Genomic DNA, 21,881 nt, shown 5'->3' on the forward strand with positions numbered 1-21,881 from the left:
TGTGAGCTCTAACAAGCCAGTATCTTAGTTTCAATTACCTTTGGGCGGGGGGGGGGGGTGCTTAGAGAGGTAATTACATTTTGCTTTAAACAAGATCTCTAAGTCCCCATCAGAAACTATTTGTTGTTCCTAGGATACTGAGGACATAGCAGTGTCCATGGAGATGGTTTATTGAAGGCTTGAAAGTTTATCCGGAATTATTTAATGCAGTTACTGTCCTGATTCCCCACACCCCAAGCTACGAATCCTAATGTCTTATTTAAAAACTTTAAAAATGTATTAGACATTTTATTTTTCAATACAAGGCACTGAAAATCCTTTTTGACAAGAAGGGGGTATCATAAAAAATATTCCAAGAATGAACTATGTAAATTTGTGGATGTAAGGTGGGTTGTCTACAAGTTTATGGTTTGTGGTTTAGAAGACTTCCTGCTGTTATCAAAAACCCAGGGACAAAACTTCAAGGCTAAGTTAACTCCTTCTGTGCATCTGCCAGTTCAATTTTTTTCTTTCCCTCCACCAACAATCGCCTACCAAAGAGTGACTCTGCACTTTCTAAGTGCTGTCTCTTACATGCTACATTGCTAAGTTTTGCTCCTAGTGATCACTGCATATATAGTAATCACATGATCACACTTAATATTCTGATGGTTTTATTAACAAGTATATAATACATATATTGCATACTGTATATAGTATATGAGGACTGTACAGTACAAATTTATGTTCACAGTTTGACATGACAAAATGTCATTACTGAATTCCCATTGGACTACAGAGTAGAAACAGAGAAGGTACATTAAACATTCACATCTTTAGTAAGAAAGATTACCAAAATGTTTCAGTATTCGCAAGTATACTAATGCATGCTAAAAACCTTTACCCATTCAGTCTTATTAGCTTATAAAATATATTACACTTTATTAAAAATTTCTGCATAGTTTATACAAGTATTAAAGTACTGTAAATGTAATAATCCTGCTATACTTGCAGGTATGGTTTAAGAGATGCTAAGCAGAAAGATTATTTTGACCCTCTAACACTAAATACATAACAGCAAAAAAAAAAAAGTGCTAGTATTTGTAAAACATAGTATTGTAGCCCTCGTTTAATGCATGTAAAATGGCTTTGTAAATGTATTAAGTGAATTTGCGATCATTTAGAAATTGTTAACCTCGACTGAGAAGAGAATAAAGACAACTCTGAGTAACTTCATGTATAACAGCAATTCCTTCAAGATGACTGTGTATTTTCAAACCAAATTATTTTAAAACCTTAAGATCTTTGAGATTGTATTTAAAACAATCTAATCAGGAATGCCGTAGAGATATACAGTATCAGCAATAAAGTCTTTCAAATTCCACATTAGTGCAACACTGATAGTGCAGATGGGTGTTTAATAAAATATACATTTACATCTATAGTTCCCCTATAAATCTGTTCCAAGGCTCTTGAAACTTCCATGTATTTAGCATTTCCTTGGTTGACCGTAGCTATGCTGCTAACACATTCTCCATACCAGATGATTTAGAATGTTAATGCCCATTTACGATGTAGATTCACATTTTAGAACTCTAAAATATGATGGATTCAGCCTTAATTTTTCTGACTTCCCCAAGATGACACTTGGACAATAATCAAAAGAAACTCTATAACAGAATTTATACAACACTAACTTCATGTTTACAAATCATTCTCATCAATGTAAAACATTGCAATTAAAACCACCATTGATAGTAACATGGCACATCATTAAAACCACATGTTCAAGGGCATCTTATCTTGTACTTGAGGTCTTCCACAATAACAGCTAAAAATGCCTAAGAGACTAAATTTCTCAACTATCATAGTAAAATACAAATATATATATAAAAGGAAAATTTGGTCAAGAGCCAATCAGTAACCAAAGTACATAGACCAGCAATGGGAACAGAGAATGGCCTCTCTGGGTTACCTTTCTTTCAGAGTTAAAATGGATCTTTGCTAATGAACTGTTAACATAACCTAAGCAAGCTGAATAATAATGGAATAGTCTTTGCAGGGTCCTGCTTGCTCTTTTGAACACAATTTAAATATGCCATAACACACACATCAAATTCCATGAGAACCTACAAAGCTTTTCTATCAACTGGACTCACACTCAAAGCTAATTATTCAAAGATGGTCAATTCTACCCTTTCTTGCCTTTTTTCCCTACCTTCTCTATGGGCTGGAACACACACCATGACTGGTCATCTCCATTCCAACAAAAAAGTTCCTTGCATTCCAACTTGACTCTTCAGTGTGTTGTAAGAGCCACTTCTAGAATTAAACACTTTGGCATGAATGTGACTAAGCATTTACAGTACAGACAATACCTACTTTCCCAAGAGCCATTTCTATTCCTCAATTCATGTCATAGTTGCAAAAACACAAACAAAAAAAGCCCAACTAGGAGGTTTTAATATTCTAAACAAATTTCGCAGTGCTTACCAAAAAAAAAAAAAAAAAAAAAAAAAAAAAATCAAAACGAAGTGCCAGGAAGATAACAAATTACTTTGCATTTCTCAACTACATTTCCTTTCAGCCAGTGCCCAGGGCTGATGAGTGGGATCTCTTAGGTGCACAAGTCCCTACGACTAACTTTTATTAACCAGCGCCATCAAAGTAAGCTCCCCATGTGATTTGCAGGCCTCCAGAATCACTCGTTCACTGATGTTTCAAAAAACAATTGAACAATGTATTCCTCCCAGTAAGGTTGTGTTGGATCCTGAGTTTCGGCTGGGATGAATCTTCAGGATTCCATTCTTCTCTCGTCTCTTCCGTCCTTTATTGAGGGATGAAGGCGCATTTGGTTACATGCACCCACATGTGACCACCGTCTCCCACTTTCTTCCAATTTAGGACCAATGATATTTCTAGGCATGAATTATTTTTATTGGCATTTAGACTATGGTGCTCAAAAGCCAGCTTTTGAAAAAAAAAAAACACAAAACACAAAAACTTCCCCCAAGTAATGGCGCTATTTATCTTTACCATAAACACGAGTCATTTCCAGGTTCTTCTAACGGGATACTTGATAGTGACTGATTTCCAGCTCTTTAATAGTAAATGTTGGGGAATTTTGGAGCTCTAAAGAGATGAATCGCTGAACTGTGGTTTTCTGTGTTTTTCAGACATCTGTCCCCCGAATGAAGGTATGTGTGCTTCACAACTAGATTTACAAATCATGTCACTGAGGTCTTACACTGAATGCATTACTAGAGCCTCAGCAGAGGCTTACTTGCCATACGCCTCACAAACACAAGGAACAGCCCACTAGGCACCCTACGGTTCACACACACGCGTTTCTGTATAAAAGCTGTACAATTAATTTGATATGGGAATACAATTACCACTTAACGTTTCCCTGTTGGCAAAAAGCTGCAGTAGGTTGGGTAAGAGAAAGGCCATCCATATTCTTACCCAAAAGATTTTTTTTTTTAATACCATTACTAGGCAAAATATTTTTGTGGTGTCCCGACAATCAATGGTTGCTGACCCACATTAGGGACATCGGAGGAATGGTGACAGGGACGGGGATAACTCCATCCATTTTCCGCTTTGCTGTTGGCTTCTACAGTCGAGCATAGCATAGAGACTGAAATTCTGGGGATGCCCTGCGCAGTTAATCCCATGATGAAACCTCACCGGAGAGCCCTAGCCTAGGAGGAAGGGCCGGCTTCCTTCCTCGCCCCCGCCGCTTCTCCCCTGCGCCATGCCCCTTTGTTCTGACGCCATGTGAGGCAAGGAGAGCATTCAGCCCTTTACTGACAGACATCACCCGCCTAAATCAGCAGCTCTGGCTCAGCTCCAGGGCTGGCAAAGACCTCCTTGTTAGCTGTAGGCACAAAGGAGTGTCAAGGACTTAATTTAGAGGACGTGATAAATCCAAGCTGACAAGCAGGATTTGTGCAGGGCACTGGAAGGGAAGAAGCGTGGAAGGAAGGTCCTACCTGAATCTCGCTGCACGGCTACCTAACCAGGGAGAGGGTCCACCCTTCTTGCTGGCGAGCACAAAATACGATCACAGGGCACAGAGGTATGAATGTCCCTGGCAAGGACTTGCAGGCTGGATACTGTATTTCTAATACATTTACTTTGACATTCTTTTGAGAAATACATGGAGAAACCGACAATTGGTTATTTTACGTTTACATGTTCCCTTGTTCTCATTACATTAAACGTATCTGTAAGAAGGGTTTGCTTAGCATCCCCAGAAAAAAAAAAAAGTGTTCACATTCTTTAGGTCTGACCCGTGGTAAGAAGAGGAGGATTAGAGAACATCTACTACTGACCATATGGAAATTTGAATGATATAAATTCAGAGATTCAGACCAGCTGAATCCAAATTAAAATGTACATGTAAAAAATGAGTTAGATCATGGGAAGGAGGAGAGAGAGAGAGCCGGGAGAGTGGGGAGCCACGCTGAGGCGGGAGACGGAGCCATTCAAACTAGCATGTGGCGTTTCCTATGGAGGGCAAGGTGGTCAGAGCGGGAGAAGCTACGGTCACAGTCTGGACACTGGAAAGGTTTGATTCCAGTATGTTTTCGGAAATGTCTTGTTAGTTCATCAGACCGAGCAAACTTCCATGTGCATCCTTCCCATGTACATTTGTAGGGTTTTTCTCCTGCAAAAAGGAAAAATGGAAGAGCTTATTCTTCTCCTCAGGGCAAAAGGCTGCTCATTAGTAAAAATAGTGCAGTTAAGATTCTGGAGCTGCAACTCTGGGCAAATATTATTTCCAAGGTATGTCTGTCCATCTGTTCCCCCAAAACCAACAGTGCCACAGAAACTACGGCAGGACAAACAAGAAAACAAAGGGCTTAATTCTCTTAATATTTAACTGGCACTTTGCCTGTCTCCCCCCACCCCAAGAAAAGATTTATAGAGTTCTTCAAGCATAAAGCCACTGACATCTATTCTGAGCAGCTAGCAAATAATTTTGGTTTTGCCCTCAATAGTAGGGATGAATCACTTAAGAAACAACTTGCGATCTGTATTTATCTCCAAGTTTTCAAGCTACTGAGGCGCTTAGTTATACGTAGTGCTTTCCACTTAGGAAGTCCAAATTGAAAGTGTGCGGGATTTCTTTATTATTTTAACAGTTTCCTAAAAATAAGAAGCATGACAGACATTGGCAGGGATTTCAGCATCTTATCTTTTGTTTAGTCAACAGCAATTATGCCTAAGTATAATGCTCTAATTGAGATATACTAAAAATACAGTAATTCCTCCCCAGCCTGTCAGCAGTCAGGTCTCTCCAAAACCCTCCTGTGGGATAACGGTAGCTGGCAGGTGAGGAACAGGAGACCCTTGGGGGAAATCTTAGGGAGAGCCAGCATGAAGGCCCTTAGAAATAAAAAGGGTGTAAGTGGCAATCTTACATGTCTCTATGAGTTATCATGGGCATGTGGGCCTCACCAAACAATTCCTACTTACTATCCCTTGTTCTCTAGACATTTTAAGGATTGACATTCCTTGGTATTTCAAGGAGCTCTTCAGAATTGTCTTATCTGCTTTGCCTCAGAGAATATAAATGCTGAGGTATTTTTTCCTACATCTAAATTGTTATGCGAATATTCAATGTCCTTTTAATCTGAGGCTGGAAGTTGGTAACATCCACCTCTCAGGTGTATTAATGCCCCGAGGATGGTTTCACTGGTTTCCTTGGCAGCTCTGCCTGGATATTCCTCTACACAAGGATATCCCTCAGTTCCCCCTGTAAGAACAGTGACAAAGCCCGAGAACTCAGTTGTCACAAGCTGACTTTCCCTCTCCCCGGGAGTCACTGAAACTTCACTCCACACCACCCCGTTCCTTCCCTTTTCTCTTCCCAATCCCAGACTTTCCTTATTTTAAACATTCCTAATACGAATGACTCAAAAACAAACAAACAAACAAACAAGGACATTCTGAGTGAAGGGAAATGTGCCCGGGGACAACTACTATACTAGAATTTCACATCCAGGGGCTTGAGGTTAGGTCAGGTGAGGCCTGCTGTCAACATGGATCGCCCATACTGACTGATGAAGCAGGCGGTGTATGACATTTCTATACGGATTCTGGAAGCCGTTCTGCTCATGAAACGTTCAAGAGCAAATGGAAGTCTTATGTTTTCTTCACCCACGTCATCATTTTTGGAAGATCTGGCCGTACGCTGTACGTTCAATCCTGGGCAGAATAAATAATACCCCCGAACAAACAGGACAGGCTCCCTCCGTTTTAGAAGACACAAATCACTCAAATATCTTTACTTTTCTGTATCTGTTCTGCATAAAGAACTGTGGTTTTTCTGCCTTTGTGAATCTGATGATGTACCACATTTATTAAAGGATGGTCCACAGGAAGGCCACATCCTTGATGAAACGCCCATGGCTAAGAGCACTTTTCCCTCTGTTCCAGCAGCCTTTCCAACCCTCTCTCTCTCCCTGAAAAACAGATCACAGAACTCCACGTGACTGGGAGAGACCTTGTCATGGCGATCATCTCGAATCTATTCTAACTTATTACAAAAAGAAACCTTGCCCGAAAAAGTGAGTTTTTCACGACCGGCAGAGAGATCTGTCGACAGCTCTGCTCCCTTTTGAGATGCCTGGACCATGTCCTTACAACCACCTTCAAAGGCTACAAGGTCTGCTCCTGACATTCCAACCCACTGTCATGTCTTAAGAGGCACAGACGGAGTGCGTCTTGTCTTTCTGGTACCTGTGTGTGTTCTTCTGTGCGCTTTCAAGTGAGAGCTCTTAGTGTACACTTTGTTGCACCCGTCGTAGTCGCATCTGTGTATCCTCCGCTTCCTCTGAGTGTCCGGGGACTCCACAGGTAAAGGTCTCTTCCCTGGTTGTACTATGACTGACGGGTGATTCCTACGAAAGCCAATGGGAAATGTAAAATATGGGGCGAAAGCCTCTTTCCTTTCCTTCAGTCTATACCAAAGGCATTAACAACACTAGGCAAAAACAAACGAACAAACAAAAAAACCGACAAAATAAACAAAAAAGAAATGAGCTGATCAAACCCAAGCAGCACTCTGCTAGAGTCAGTCAACAAACACGGAGCGAGCACCTACCATCAGCCAGGCACTGTGCTTGGCACCGGGACACAAAGATGAATAAAAACAGGGTTCCTGCCCTCGAGGAGCTCACACTCTAGGGGGAGACAGACATGTAGATAAGTAATGACAGTAGGAAGGGTTAGGTGCTATGCTAGCGGGAGTGCAGGTGCTAGGAGAGGCTTTCTCCCTCAGTAACCATCTGCCTATTTATAGAACCTGGTGGTACAAAAGCGCTGCTCAATACGGTTACAATGTCCTTGCCAGGTTGCCCTGATGCTCACTCACTGCTTTGGAGGGACGAATGCAAAGGGTCAACTTCCTAAAGCTCAGGCAACCCCCCTACTTATATCTACATTTTACATTTTCTCTGGCAATGGGCGTCTCTTAAAGATCACCAATTCACATGAGTTTCAAATTCCGGCTCTTCCTAAATAAATAACTAACTAACTAAAGGCACTGCTGTTTTTCACCACCTCAAACCTTTACTGTTGCTGTCATTCCTGCGTGAGGGAGAATTCTGGTGCAGTGCCCGCTCTCGGGCACCTGGCGTCTCCCTGCCTTCCTCACCTAGACCCGTTCCTGCGCCGGCACACCTTTCCAGGGTGGCTTTGAAATCCAACCATGTCAAACACCACTGCTCTAAACTTTTTCTTTTTTTGGAAGGAGAGAAGAGGCAGATGGGGAAGAGCTGGGGAAAGTCTGTAAAGCTTTCTCGGGCTTCTCTGCTGATTAATGTCAGTAATTAAAAAATTCTAATCTGTTCATTTGCTTTCCTAACGACTAATTACTTGATACATCACAAGCTTATGGAAGTGGCCTCCGACTGTAATGAAAGACTTCTTTGTCTTTAAACTGGAATCTAAAGTTCTTAAAATGTCCCAAATAATGTATGAATTTTTCTGTCCAAGTGTGGATGAGGAGAAAGGCAATCTGATGGAGGCACGAGCTTGGGAGATAAAAAAAAAAAAAGGATAATAAAATTCCACCATAAAAATCAAAAGGGAGCCCCTGAAATGAAACTCATTTGATCTTGTAAAAATCTCAATACATGTCCCTATCAGGAACTCTTCCAGACACGCTAAGTAACTAGGAAAAGACTAAAAGGTGCATTGATTTTAAGTGACTGTACTTATTTCTCACTTCTATTATTAGCCAAGAAAACTGGCAGTTTTGAGTCTCTACCTTCCTACCTGATGTTTAACAAGAGCAATACAGAAGAATAAAATAGCCAAGTTTAGATGGAAAAATGAACATGGGGGGGGAACAAGGACTTCAATTATATATATATGTACAAACAGAGAGAAAATAGAAAAGTGACAGATCTGTGGACACATACAGTTTTTAGAAAGCTGAATTATTCATTTAAAATCCTTCAATACAAAGAAAAGAGTTATCAGTTTATTTTCAACCTGAATCCCACAGACTGAAACGTTTCCTCTTCATTAAGAGAACTTCAGGAAATAAAATGGTAGGGGAAGAACTGAACAGTTAAATACCTCTCCTCTGTCTCTGGTATACTGGGGGAGTATCCCAAGTGATTTCAGAAGTCTCTCCCAATGATTAGATTTTTATGGGTTGGGAATCTGTCTAACAGTTTCCGTGGGGTACTTAGGACTGCTTTTCCCAGCTCATTTTGCATAGAAAGGTACGTTAGAAGGCTGTGTGCTCCAACGTCAAATCCCAGCTCTGTCACGCATACTCCCAGGACCCTGGGCAAGGGATTTATCCTCTCTGTGCCTCCGTTTCCTTTGTACAGTGGGGATGATGGTAATAAGATGATCTCAGAAAGCTGTGAGTAATGTACACAGAGCACTGCAGGGTAACATCTGTTCCAGATGTAAATCGGCTGAACGGTAGCTGTTAGTATTCTGAGGTTCAGAAACCCAAATGCTAACTTTGACCCTACAACCTGTTCAATTTCACGAGGAGCTTCTAGGGGGACGTCCCAACACCAGGAAAGGAAATCACTGCTCAAGCCAACGTCTACCTTGAAAGGTAGTGCCATTCTGAGAGTGGCTGGGGCCCCATCTCTAAGGAGCCAGATGCTGGGACAGGCAGCAGCTGAAGGGCGGAGTCTCGAGATCTCCCCCTTTCTGGACTCTCCACTGCTCATTTTCAGAGAGGCTGTCTGGGATCATAAAAACCAAGAAGTCAGAACAGCTATTAAGTATCAGATACCTGCTCACTGTTGTGAGTTAAACTGGCCCCTCTTAAGTTTGCTGTAATTCGCAGACACAATTAAATGGGGAGATCTGATCCTCAAGCTCTTCGTTCTAAATATATTTCACATGTGTAAATATATTTTAAAAAAAGGAATCTGATAGACATCTGAGTGCCTTTAAAAATAGTCCTAAAGCTGTAACTCTTACGTTCAAGCAAATGGATTTCAAAGCTGTATTTTAAAGTCCGCCTTTGGAAAGGAAGGGTTTCCGGAAGGCGAACAGTGGGGCTGCCTCACTGCAATGGTACTAGGCGCTTGGTTTCAATCGATTCTTTCCTGGCTAGCTGGTTTCCTATGTGGGCTGCTACTGGGCACATTCCAAGACATTACTTAATCACATCTGTGAGAGAATTACTTAAAGAGTACATGTCCCAGTTGTGGCTCATCTGTTGAATTTTTTGAGGAGCAAAATGCATTCTTAGGTCAGCATTAAAATAAGCATATTACTCATTAATCATTAGAAGCCACTGAGCTTGAGATCGTCAAAAGAACATCACCTTAAGTAAGCAAAAAGTATTTTCTTTTCAGCAGCACTTAGAGCACAGAACCTGCTTTCAAATATTCTTCTTCTACCACGGTTTACATTGTCATTCATAATAGCCCCAACTTTGGAATAACCCTTTTTCAGTCCACGGAGCCTCCCTCTCTCTGCGGGCACTTGGCCTTACTGAGCTGGACAGCACCTTACTCATCACCCGGGCAGGAGTCATGACCAGTGCAAGTCATGCTGCCAATCACCTTGCCAGAGACACCTGGCATTGGACAAAAAAGAGGGAACTCGGCCTACAAGGTGTGTCTGTCCTGGCTGGTCTCTCTGTGTCTCCTTTCACCTGAGAGCAGGAACGGGAGGCCCTGGTTAGATGGGGACTCGGTAGGAAGAGCACTCATCAGGTGGCAGGGGATCAAGCCCGGGCCCCGCTGCTGTTCGCAGTGTGATTCTAGGCAAGTTATCTAATGTCTTGGCTCACCAGTCTCCGTTTGCTCTGACTCCCACATGCTCGTTGTGGGGGAATGAAATAATTCCTTTGAAAACATGTGGGAAAGTCTCACTGGGGGCGGGGGCTGAGTATGATGCCAACTGTGAAAGGTAATAATGTACGAGTTCATCAGACACACTCTCCCCCTGCTGATGTGGCGGCTCGTAGGATTCATTCTCTTCTTCATCTCTCAGGGAGCTAAGCACAACCCCTCTGCCCCAAATAACTGACTAGGACTTCAGTGGGCAATTAACACGACCCTACGATGAAGGCACCTACTTGGGCTGAATGTGGATAGAACTAGAATGTATTTTAAGTTCCAGAAAATAGCTGTTCAAAAGCCAGAGCATTCACACTCTGTTGCAGAATGACTTGGGCAAGAAAGAGGGGAAAAGATGGAAGTAGAAAGGTGGGCAGAACACTATCTAAGTGCTATGAGAGAAAGATGATGGAAGGGCCCTGCAGGGAACGATAACTATTGTCTTGTACTAGGAAGCCAGCCATTGCAGCCAACCTCGAAAGTGCGACAATTAAAGAAAAATAATTACAACCGGTAATGAAAATAAAGAGGAAACGGAGGCAGCAAGACTGACTAGGTCAAGGTCATACATATGGTGGAGAGCAGAGCTGGGATCCACGATATCTGGCCCAAAGGTCATCTTCTGAGCTCCTACAAACACAGCCTCCAGCAGAAGGCATGGCTATCTATTGTGGCAAATCCCGTCAGAGATGCTATTTAACTTGTGTCTAACACCCGTCGCATTATAGCAAGTTAGACCTGAAACAAACCACTGTTCGGTGCTTGGCTGTAACTCAATAGAGAAAACTTCCCCCTGGATGGCAGTTCTAAAGCTGAATGAATATACTAAGAGCAGATGTAATGAAAAAGACCAGAGAATAACGGGTTATTCCAACACTGAACTTCTCTGAACTACACGGACAACCTTCTGTTGCCACCGCTATTTACAGGTCTTTCTTGGACTGACTTCCTTGGGCTTATGGTTGGCCTGAAAATTCTGATTCAAGATGTTCACCATCACAGAAACAGTATTAGAGTGACAGCTGGGAGGACAATGTGTGTCTTATGAAGTTTTCAGGATCCAACCTTAAGCAGAATGTCTAGAATACCAAATTCAATCCATATTGGGATTAAGATTACGGGGAAACTATATATAATCTGGGAAGATTAAAACAAAACACACCGAGATACAAACGATTGATGTGACAAGTGGCAAATCATGAGTGATCAATTTGCTGCCAACGTGACGTAAATGTCTTGTAATGTAGTCCGTATAGCAGAACACATTGCCTTTGGAGAGACTTCCCCATCTTTCCCAGTGGCTGCCCCTACTGGAAGGTGTTCCTGGCCATCCAAACGACACCATGAGTTGGAAGCGTGTGCTTCCAATCCAGGTCCCAAGATGCGCGCTGCTACGCAAATGTCGGGCAGACCTGAACATACTTACTCTTGCAACAGTGCTTGCGGGGGGGACACTGAGTTCATTAAAGGGGGTGACATTTCTTCAGGATAATAATCTGTCCTCTGTGGTTCAATCCCAGGTTCTATTTTAATTTTTTTCTGTAATATAGGCTTCTCATATGATTCAATTACAGGTACTAAAAAATAAAAATAGAAAAGTCACTCCATGTACAATTTACCAATTTCAGCTTTTAAACGTTTACTGCACAGCTTCTATCTACAACATTGATGTGTGGAGTATCTGTTTACGTTTCGCAAAATTATAGCAGAAAGCAACTATGGCGGCGGAGGGGGGGGGGAGTTGGCAGAATAGTGGTGTTTCCCCCGACCACTATGACCACTATTCCGCCAGCAAGCAGCATGCATAGGAAGGTGGCCTTTGAGCGCACTAGCCCCCAAAGGGTTCTTCCTTACGTTTTTGGGTGATCTTCTTTTAACCCCAGTCTTCTGCCTACCACCAGCCAGTAAACTAGGTGGCTTTTAGTAACCATTACTTATCACCACGATCAAAGGCATTTATTAAATGCCGTTTTAACAGAACCATGTCGGTGTTCAATAAAGCAAAATAGAAAGTCAGGATTTTTACTATCCCGAAGTTGACAATTACACAGTGAAAGTAATCATTTGATGGCATTAAACAGCCTGATTCCTGGGAGCTCTTCCAGTATCGACACTTAAACACACACACACACACACACACACACAACGACATCAGAAAGGAAATGCCTCAGGCCGGCAGACTCTAAGGGGAGTATCTCCTCAAAGAGTACAAGGGCTCTTGGTTCTGCCTCTGCCCGCTGGTGCAGAGCCCCCCACCCCAGCACCGCCACACTGCCCGCGGGTACAGACCGCCCCCCAGCACCACCGCAGCCGGTGCAGACTGCGAGCACTCCTGCGCCGAGGCAGCCGTCCAGTCGGCGGTGGCGTTTACCTTGCATGCTGCTGTTGGAGTTCTCCATCTCCTCCGACAAGGAGACCATGAGCGGCTGCTGGAGGTGGCTGGTGTACATGAAGGGGACCGGCTGCACCACGACGGGCTGGATGACGGGCAGGATCCCGGGGCTGCGGATGCCGTGGCGGGACAGCGCGGCTGCCATCACCGGCGGCATGGACAGCGGCACCCCGAACGGCTGTACGCCGGGGGGAGGCGGCGGCGAGTACTTCTTCATGGGCGGGCTGGAAGAAGGCATGCTCAGGCCGGGCGAGGCTCTCCGGTGCGAGGGCTGGAACTTCAGCGAGGAGGGAGAATTCCCCGCAGAGGGCGGGGAACTCCGCTTGTTCACGGTCAGGTCCACCGGCTCCATCTGCATCCCGTGCGACAGGCCCTCCGGGGTCTGGAAGAACTTATCCGGTAACGGTGTGGAGTAGATGACGCCGTACTTGTTGGGCTTCATCGACTCCATGTAACTGGATGGGTATGACTACCGGGAAGCAAAAACAGAAGCGTTGAAGCCGTGACACAGGTGCATTCGCTTTGGAATCGTGAACGATAACGAGAATGCACTACAAGGCACTCTCAATTAGGTGGGCGCAACAAGCGGTTTACATTTTGATGTCTACTGACCCTGAAACAGTGCTACGAGGGCGCTGGTCTCATCAACGTTAAGGTTAACGGGATAACCGTGTTACAGGAAAAATCTCCAATTTAATTCTAAGGTGATTCCCCCGTCAAATGTTGAGGTTGATACCTGGCAAACTTCTAAAACAGGTCATGAACAGAAGACTTCCTATGGGCCTTGATTGGTAGGAGTCAGTACTAGGGTTCACCAACAGCCAGCCAAGCCAATGAACCCCACTGCTTTGCTGATGGGGCTTCTCAGTAGGCAGGAAATGCTGTCTTTCCCCTCAGGCGTCGGACGTTTGCAGTTCTCACGATACACTTGTGTATAATAGGGAGAAAGGGAGCTGCACAGCAGTATCTGCGGGGGGGCGGGGGCTTCATATTCAGCTGCTGACCAGTCCACACCTAGGGTGACCTGACCAACAGTCCTGGTTTGCCCCAGGACAGGCTGGTTTGAGCACTAGAAGCCCTACATCCCACGTGATGCCTCAGTCTCAGGCAACCAGGAGGGTCAGTCATGCCACCCACCTACACACACTGAGGCCACCTGCTACCGCGTAATTTATGTCCTTGACCCCAGCTTGTTCAATGCTCGTATTCACAGTGTGAATGAAACTGTGCAGGGTGGCTAGATGTCCAAATTTGCACATGACACAAAACTGTAGGAGACGGGACTCTAGGACTCAAAAAAGGATACATGGTGCTTGAAGCGACTTGCACACAAACTGGGGCCCAGCATTTCCTCCAAACCTAAGATCTGACAATTGACCTAAATTATCTTTAAATACCTTCCTCTCTTATAGTATAATAATGGACTACTACCAGCTTTATACACAAAACAATCATAATGACTGCACACTGTGGGTGTGGCCCTTGGCCATGGAATTCACCAGAATGACTTCTATTCCTTAACTAAAATTGGAAAAAAAAACTTTGTTGTAGGATGCTTTTTAAAAAATTAAACTCAACATAAGCTATTTTTTTTTTTACTTGTAGGATTTTAGGGAAACTGAAACGTTCAGTGGTAACATGTCAAGTCCATCTGCAGAAAACTACTTGTATTTGAATACTTTATACCGAAAGTGATAAGCAACATACTAAGCCTCCCTTCCAGCTCTCAAATCCGATGCAGTTCTCATTCTGAGGCGATACTAGCTCATGATACAACCAAGAAAACCCACCAATGGGGACTTATAATTAAAGAGCTTAAATGCATGATAAATTTCTGGGCTGCCCCAGTCCCCCAGTGGCCACTATTGTGAGTTAAAAATGATTGTGGGACAGCGGTGATTTTTACTGAGATTACTACAGAGATCATACCATTTCTTCTCTGGGCCTCCCCTAGGTGAAATCTCCACCTGGCCGTGCATCCCCCGTGGTGTTTCAAAAACTCCCTTCTCTGGGCATATGAAGCATTTAGTATGGGGGTGTGTGGGGGGGTACAGGACCAGGCAGTATTTCTCTTTATCTGAAGCCAGTTTCTCATCGTTAAGATTGTGTGTTTTGTTCTTTTGTCCTTTCTCTATCCCTCCAACGCCATCTCTGTCATCTCCTAGGACAGTGATTCCCGGAGTAGGATGCACATCTCTCTGGGGGCACTGAAGATACTTCTAGATACTACACAAAGAATACACAGTGCTTTAAAATAGTGATGGGGGCGCCTGGGTGGCACAGCGGTTAAGCGTCTGCCTTCAGCTCAGGGCGTGATCCCGGCGTTATGGGATCGAGCCCCACGTCAGGCTCCTCAGCTATGAGCCTGCTTCTTCCTCTCCCACTCCCCCTGCTTGTGTTCCCTCTCTCGCTGGCTGTCTCTATCTCTGTCTAATAAATAAANTAATAAATAAATAAAAAATCTTTAAAATAAATAAATAAATAAATAAATAAATAAAATAGTGATGTGTTTATTTAAATGCATTAAGAAAACACTTTTTTTTTACAGTAGTGATATAAATCCCCTTTTCAAAATAAATTTATTATGTTAATAAAAGCAATTCTACAAAAGAGGGCAGGAAAAATTACCCACTAAATATTAGAAGAGCAGGTGCCATGAGGATAGGGCAAAATTTGTCAAGGTGTTATTGAAAACCCACATTCTAGGAGGCTGTNCTTTAAAATAAATAAATAAATAAATAAATAAATAAATAAATAAATAAAATAGTGATGTGTTTATTTAAATGCATTAAGAAAACACTTTTTTTTTACAGTAGTGATATAAATCCCCTTTTCAAAATAAATTTATTATGTTAATAAAAGCAATTCTACAAAAGAGGGCAGGAAAAATTACCCACTAAATATTAGAAGAGCAGGTGCCATGAGGATAGGGCAAAATTTGTCAAGGTGTTATTGAAAACCCACATTCTAGGAGGCTGTGAGGTTAAAATTAAAATTGGATTCAATGAGATAAGCTATGTAATGAGCTTAACACACTGTGGTGCTAGAAAAGTCCCTTCTCTTTCTAGATAAGCAGCAGCACCTTAATGGGTTTGATCCTCCCCATCAGGGCTTCTCAAGCCTTCCTGTGCACAAATGTACCTGACCATCTTGTCAAAATACAGGTTCTCAATTTCTGGGAGCAGCCCTACATGCACAGACCCCTTTTGAACAACACGGCTCTAACTGGCAAAGAGATATAGACTAAAAATACTAATCTTTAGTATTAAAATTTGGTAAACCATTCAAAAACAATTTAAAGGTGGGGGAAGANCCACCGTAATGGGTTTGATCCTCCCCATCAGGGCTTCTCAAGCCTTCCTGTGCACAAATGTACCTGACCATCTTGTCAAAATACAGGTTCTCAATTTCTGGGAGCAGCCCTACATGCACAGACCCCTTTTGAACAACACGGCTCTAACTGGCAAAGAGATATAGACTAAAAATACTAATCTTTAGTATTAAAATTTGGTAAACCATTCAAAAACAATTTAAAGGTGGGGGAAGAATTTTTCACTAATAATACTGCTTAAAAACAAGGACATGAAGGATACAAAATCAGGAAATGCAAAATATATAAATCGTGGTTTAGAAAGGATTTAATTTATTTGCAAGAGCGCGCCAGCCCATTGGTGCATATGAAGGGGGGAGGAGGCAGAAGGGGAGGGAGAGGGAGACAATCTCTAGGAGACTCCATGCTGAGCACAGAACCTAATGTGGGGCTCGACCCCATGACCCTGAGATTGTGACCTGAGCTGAAACCAAGAGTCAGGTGCTTAACCAACTAAGCCACTTAGATGCCCCTATAAAGTGTTGTTTTTGAAAAGAGCTTTGAGTTATGTATCAAGAATCAAACAAGGGGGGGCGCCTGGGTGGCACAGCGGTTAAGTGTCTGCCTTCGGCTCAGGGCGTGATCCCGGCGTTATGGGATCGAGCCCCACCATCAGGCTCTTCCGCTATGAGCCTGCTTCTTCCTCTCCCACTCCCCCTGCTTGTGTTCCCTCTCTCGCTTGCTGTCTCTATCTCTGTCGAATAAATAAATAAAATCTTTAAAAAAAAGAAAAGAATCAAACAAGGAAAAGACTATTTCTACCTTTCTTTAGAACCAGGTACACATAAGTATATTTACTACAAGGTAAGGAGCCCAAAACATACCATATTAATATTAATTTTAAATATATTTACATTTAAATATTAAAATAGGTAATAAACAGGAATCCTCTAACCAAAAAGAAAAAAATTCTAATACGTACAACAAAGGTTTAAAGAAATCATTAAATACAGGCAGAGAAAGATTTCACCTAGTTCTAAAGGTTAACTCATTTTATGAGTTTCTCGAAAGGGCAAAAGTTCTGATACTAGAAACAAAAAGTTAGGAAATGGGAGGCAGCATTAATTGTTTCTACTCACCAAAATGTAGCTTCTCCCTTATTTTCAGCCCCATTCTTCAAAGACCTCCCTATGACCTAGATTTTAATGCCAAGTTATTGGCAGCTAAATAGAAAGCAAAATGAGGACACACTTTTATTGCTGTCATTGCTGGATTTTTCTAACTGTGGGGTGAGTTTAAGGAAAGGAGGAATTTAGAACCTGGGAGATTTTGCAAATTTAATAATATTTAATAATATTCTCAGGTTTCTCAAGAAAACGAAGGCCACACCTCAAGCCAAGTTTTATAAACATTACGCACATTCCCGCTGACTGGGCTCCCCAGTGGATGCCCCTGTCCCCCGGACCATGTGCGGTGTTTGCAAGGCTTCGTGGCTAAAAGTAGGGAGACGCATTTGGATACACAACAGAGTACACAATTAACCATTTCCAGTCTGATCGCCTTGTAAAAGGGTGAAGAAATGTGGTTCTTCACACCGTCTCACTAGAAAATTCCACAGCAATATTTATCAGAACCTTCCATAAGATGCGTTTGCTTTAATTATTTGGGTGGAGCACACAAGCTGCTCCGATCGGCCTGCAACAATCGGGGAATCCACAGCGTCAGACTGACACAGGGTTTGTCCGGCTGTGTGCCTTTGGTGAGGACACCCTGGTAAGAGGGGCCTCCTCGCTGTTCCAGACCTTTCCCACCTTCTAGCATAGCAGTGCAAGCAAGTGCTGTAGTAGCTAGCCCCAAATCCAAATCAGAGGCAAGTGTCGATGAGGCAGCAAAAGCTCCTCTGGCCACTGACAGCCATCCAATCCCCCCACCCCGTGCACACCGCGTCCCGGGGGAGGCCTTACAACCGGGAACAGAGCAGCCTGAAGACAAGACTCCCGCAAGGGTCTCTCCAATCCTCCTGCCCTCACCAGGGGTGGTGATGGCTGTAACTTTTCAAACAGTTCTCTCCTGTTGTAACATACATCCATGTGTTCACCCTCCACACCATGGGTAATTAATTTATTTTGCTGATTGCCTCCTCTTACTAGAACGGGAGATGAGTGTCTGGCATTCATCACAAACACGGGATGAACGAATGAAGTGAATCAATGCACACGCTGAGCAGTGTTTTACTACGGTCAAGACTAAGGATAGTGCCAATTCTTTTGATTCTTGAAAACCAGGATGTTAACTGTGACAGGGAAGAAGGCACAGGGTTGGGATGATTTTCCAAAGCTAACACTTTGTAACTTCAGTGAGCGTTTCAATCGTTTCTTGTTTTATTGGGAATAGTTTTGCTGAGTTTTCCATCACAAGGCAGCTGAAGTGGATGGAGTGACTGCACGAAACAGGGGTAAGCAGAGTCTCTATTTCACTGCTCTTTAATAGGAAAAATGAGTGAACATCCATGACAGGGCAAAGGCAAGTCGAAGGAATCTTCATACCAAGGGCGGGGTTCCTAGTGCAGGAAGGCGTGGTGCGTTTATAAACACACACTCTGGAAACAGCAAATGTCATACCCTTCTGTGCAAACAAAAGTAGAAAGCTCTCTTTCTACCAGGCTCAGAAAAGTCATGAAAGTGTCTGTGAGAAGAACAGAGGTAGTACTGATATTAAGTACTTCTCCACCTGTAAGGAGTCTGTTAGAGGATAATTTTCATTACGAGAAAGGAAAAGGGGAAAAAAAAAAGAATACACTTTTTTCCCAAAAGTAATCTTCCTACAGGAATAAAATAAGAAAGAGTACTTTTAATAACTTTTTCTTTCTCACTTCCTGAATTAAATTCTTTAATTTCCAACCTTCTTTGACAATATATTGGTAAAAGCAATTCTTTTACATGTGCATTTTGTATTCACATGCTGTCTCATATTGTATGTATTATCATCTCCAATTTTATAGAAAGGAAAGAGAAGCTCAGGGAGCTGCCGGTGGTTTGCCAACATCACACTGATTGGGCAGTAGCAGAGATCCACAGCACGGGGAGGGGGCCGGCGGTCTACTCTGCTCCACACTCTTGCAAATTTTCAGAGGGCAATCCAGAGCCTTCCTGTTTGCCTCAAAGCACAAGGTTTAGCAGACGAGGGTACCGAAGGCTTACATTTCACTAAGAGAAATGACACCTCCTTATTTTCTCCAAACTACAGCAAAATACCAAATAGGTAATCAACCTTCAGGTCAAGGGTTGAATTAAAAAAAAAAAGAGGAATAAAGGAATAATAACATTAGCTTAGCACACGCCACCTACAGAGGCAGGAAAGATAAAATTTGAAGATTCAAGAGCGGACAAAAGCTTTTTATTTAGTTTTGTTTAAGTGAAATAATCACAACACCCCACACTCCCCAAATGTTTCAGTTAACTGAGGTTTTGCTGAATTAAGAAACAGAAATTTATTTCACTGTAAGGACTGATACTAACTTTTGGTGAAATGATCTAATTAAATTCTCTAAGTGTTAGCTGGAAGTCGAAAACTACAGTGTGAAGGAGCAAAGGACCACTAATTGCAAAAATACTTCTACATATTTTAACTTCATGTATTTATATAAGTTACAGCATTATAGTTACTTCAAATTCATTTTACTTCCTTTTTTTTCAGTCAAGTGCATTTGCTCGCACTGACTTGTATCATACCAACTTAGCAATGAGGGTCTTCATTTAAGCTTTAAATTGGCTCTTCAGCCGTATTTTCATGCTTGATTAAAAGCACTGGAGTATACTGAATATTAAAATGCTTCAAAGATGGTTCTGCGTCATTTATAAAATTAATCATATTCCCCAGTACTAAAAACCTATTCATATTTCAAGGATATAATTAATAGGGAAATTTTATACCTCAATTTTCCTCCAGCGTGATCATGCCATAGTTTGGGGTGAGGGGTTGATGAATACGGTGACAGCACCAAATAACATCAGAGTCAATTCAGTTTTTTTGATTAATGAAGTTCTTACTTTCCCCGTTATTATCGTATTCATACACTTGGTTATCCAGTTATCACGCTGGAATGTAAATGTTATTTCCCTAAAGCCACTCGGACCTCACTTCTCACTGTTCACAGCGGTAAACACTTCACTGGCTCAGTGATACCCATGGCAACTCAGCTCCAAGGGCCTCCGAGTGACCCCTGTGTCTTGTATAAACATTTTTGGCAGGAGCCTCAGCAGCCGATGCATAAGGATGATCTAATTTTGCAAGCGTGTCATTACCAACCTTCAGATACACAACTCGGGCCAAGTTTTTCCCCTTGTGACTATTTTCCAAGCCCGTGGAAGAAAAGAGAAAGGCAGAGTGGGAGCCTTGCCTTGTTATCTCCTATTGGCCCAACCAGATCGCCGGGAGTCCAAACCACTCCCTGCCTGGAAGTCCCTGGACCCCTCTCCGTCACCACCCCGTCCCATTTCCACAGCACCAGTGCGGACCTCGCTAAGCCCCTGGCCTCACTCCTAGCCGCCTGTGGCCGAGAAGCATCCCGAGGCGCTGGGCTCACAGAGGGGCTGGCTTCACACGAAGGTGTTGAAAAAGACAACAAGATTCTCTCCCAGCCACAGACTCTTCCAAGTGGAAAGGAATCCCATCCTCACGGCCATGTTCTCTTTCACCAGCTTGTCCTCAACCATCTCACCCAGGCACAGCTCAGTATCGCTGCTGTCATTGGTTTTTAAGCAAATCATTTTATTCTGAATATGTTTTTAGATGCAGGACTGAGGGTTTGTTTTTTTTTTTTTCCAGGTGGCCCAAAGCAAGAATCCTGAGAGCCCAAACAAAAAGCTGGTAACTGAGGAGTTTTTGTAAACCTCCTGCTGTCGTGACTAGATTCACCTGTGACCCAAGTTCTGTGCTGATCACAACTTGGGGGGCATGGGGTACGGGGCCTGAGGAGACGTAGACCCCATTTATTCAAGGACGCACAGTTGCTAAAAGGGTGTTTACCCCACTTACTGATCGAGGCTTTGAGAAAAGTCTGTTTGCCAAACGCCTGTCAAGTGATGGGTAACATTAAGGTGCAATGCAACACGCGGTCCTGTTACTGGCACTGGGAATAAAGAAGAGGTGCTCAATGCTGGAAAACTTACCACCGACACGGGGTCCATGGCCTCTTGCTTGACAGGGACTGGGTCAAACATGAGCATTCTTTTAGTTCAACTCTCTAGGGTGCTCTGGTGTTTGGCCTAGAAAACAAAACAAGGGGTCCAAATAAATCCCACGGTTACTTTAAATATAAACTAGTAAAAATAAAACATAATAGTCCTCAACCCCCTTCTCTGCTCCTTCCTCTTCCCTGGCCCCAGAATGGCTGGAAGTTATTTTCCTTACCTATGAAAGATGCCATTTGATAGAATTAAAACCAGATTCCATGGTCGTCAGTCGATGAGAGCCAACTGGCATTTCTAACTCAAAGACATAAACCCTGACATTTCTGGAACAATATGTACAGCCCCTTCTGAGCAGCCAAGCTTGCTTAACATTGCTGTGCAATTCCCCAGAAGTTCACATGATATATGAGTGTTAAACACTTTTCCTTATGTTCATTACAGAAAAAAATCAAGAAATAACAAGACAGGCAAAAAGAAAACCTAGAACCAACCACCATTCATATCTCTTGTTTTTATCCTTCCAAACTCTCTTTTGAAATGGATTACAGCACACATACTATTTAGTACCCATAATTTCACCTGACAATTGATTGTGGAAATGATTCTTTTCCAGCAAGGATGGTTCCATACTGTCGAATTCAGTGTGCCACTGTGCAAACAGATCGGTTTAT

The 21,881-nt window shown here is 42.9% G+C and overlaps 1 protein-coding gene across 1 annotated transcript; it reads right to left on the reverse strand.

Annotated features, from left to right (window-relative positions):
• Positions 1 to 636: 636 nt before the first annotated feature.
• KLF3 (Kruppel like factor 3) lies at positions 637 to 21,285 on the reverse strand. Its single transcript, XM_019808903.2, has 5 exons — positions 21,190 to 21,285; positions 12,688 to 13,177; positions 11,743 to 11,893; positions 6,730 to 6,890; positions 637 to 4,651 (listed from the first exon to the last, which is right to left on the reverse strand). Exons 1-5 carry the CDS (start codon positions 21,244 to 21,246, stop codon positions 4,470 to 4,472), a joined length of 1,041 nt encoding a protein of 346 aa, XP_019664462.1. The 5' UTR covers positions 21,247 to 21,285; the 3' UTR covers positions 637 to 4,469.
• Positions 21,286 to 21,881: the final 596 nt, after the last annotated feature.

This window comes from Ailuropoda melanoleuca, chromosome 11 (genome assembly GCF_002007445.2).
Source record: "Ailuropoda melanoleuca isolate Jingjing chromosome 11, ASM200744v2, whole genome shotgun sequence".
NCBI classification, from domain to species: Eukaryota; Metazoa; Chordata; class Mammalia; order Carnivora; family Ursidae; genus Ailuropoda; species Ailuropoda melanoleuca.

Bases quoted from the DNA above. Each gene is read 5' to 3' on its own strand.
- KLF3 (XM_019808903.2), bottom strand. From the start codon at position 21,246: ATGCTCATGTTTGACCCAGTCCCTGTCAAGCAAGAGGCCATGGACCCC. The intron at 6,891-11,742 runs GTAAGTATGTTC...TGGCTTTCGTAG, and splicing joins CCGCAAGCACTGTTGCAAGA to GAATCACCCGTCAGTCATAG. The intron at 4,652-6,729 runs GTACCAGAAAGA...TCCTTTTTGCAG, and splicing joins GCACAGAAGAACACACACAG to GAGAAAAACCCTACAAATGT.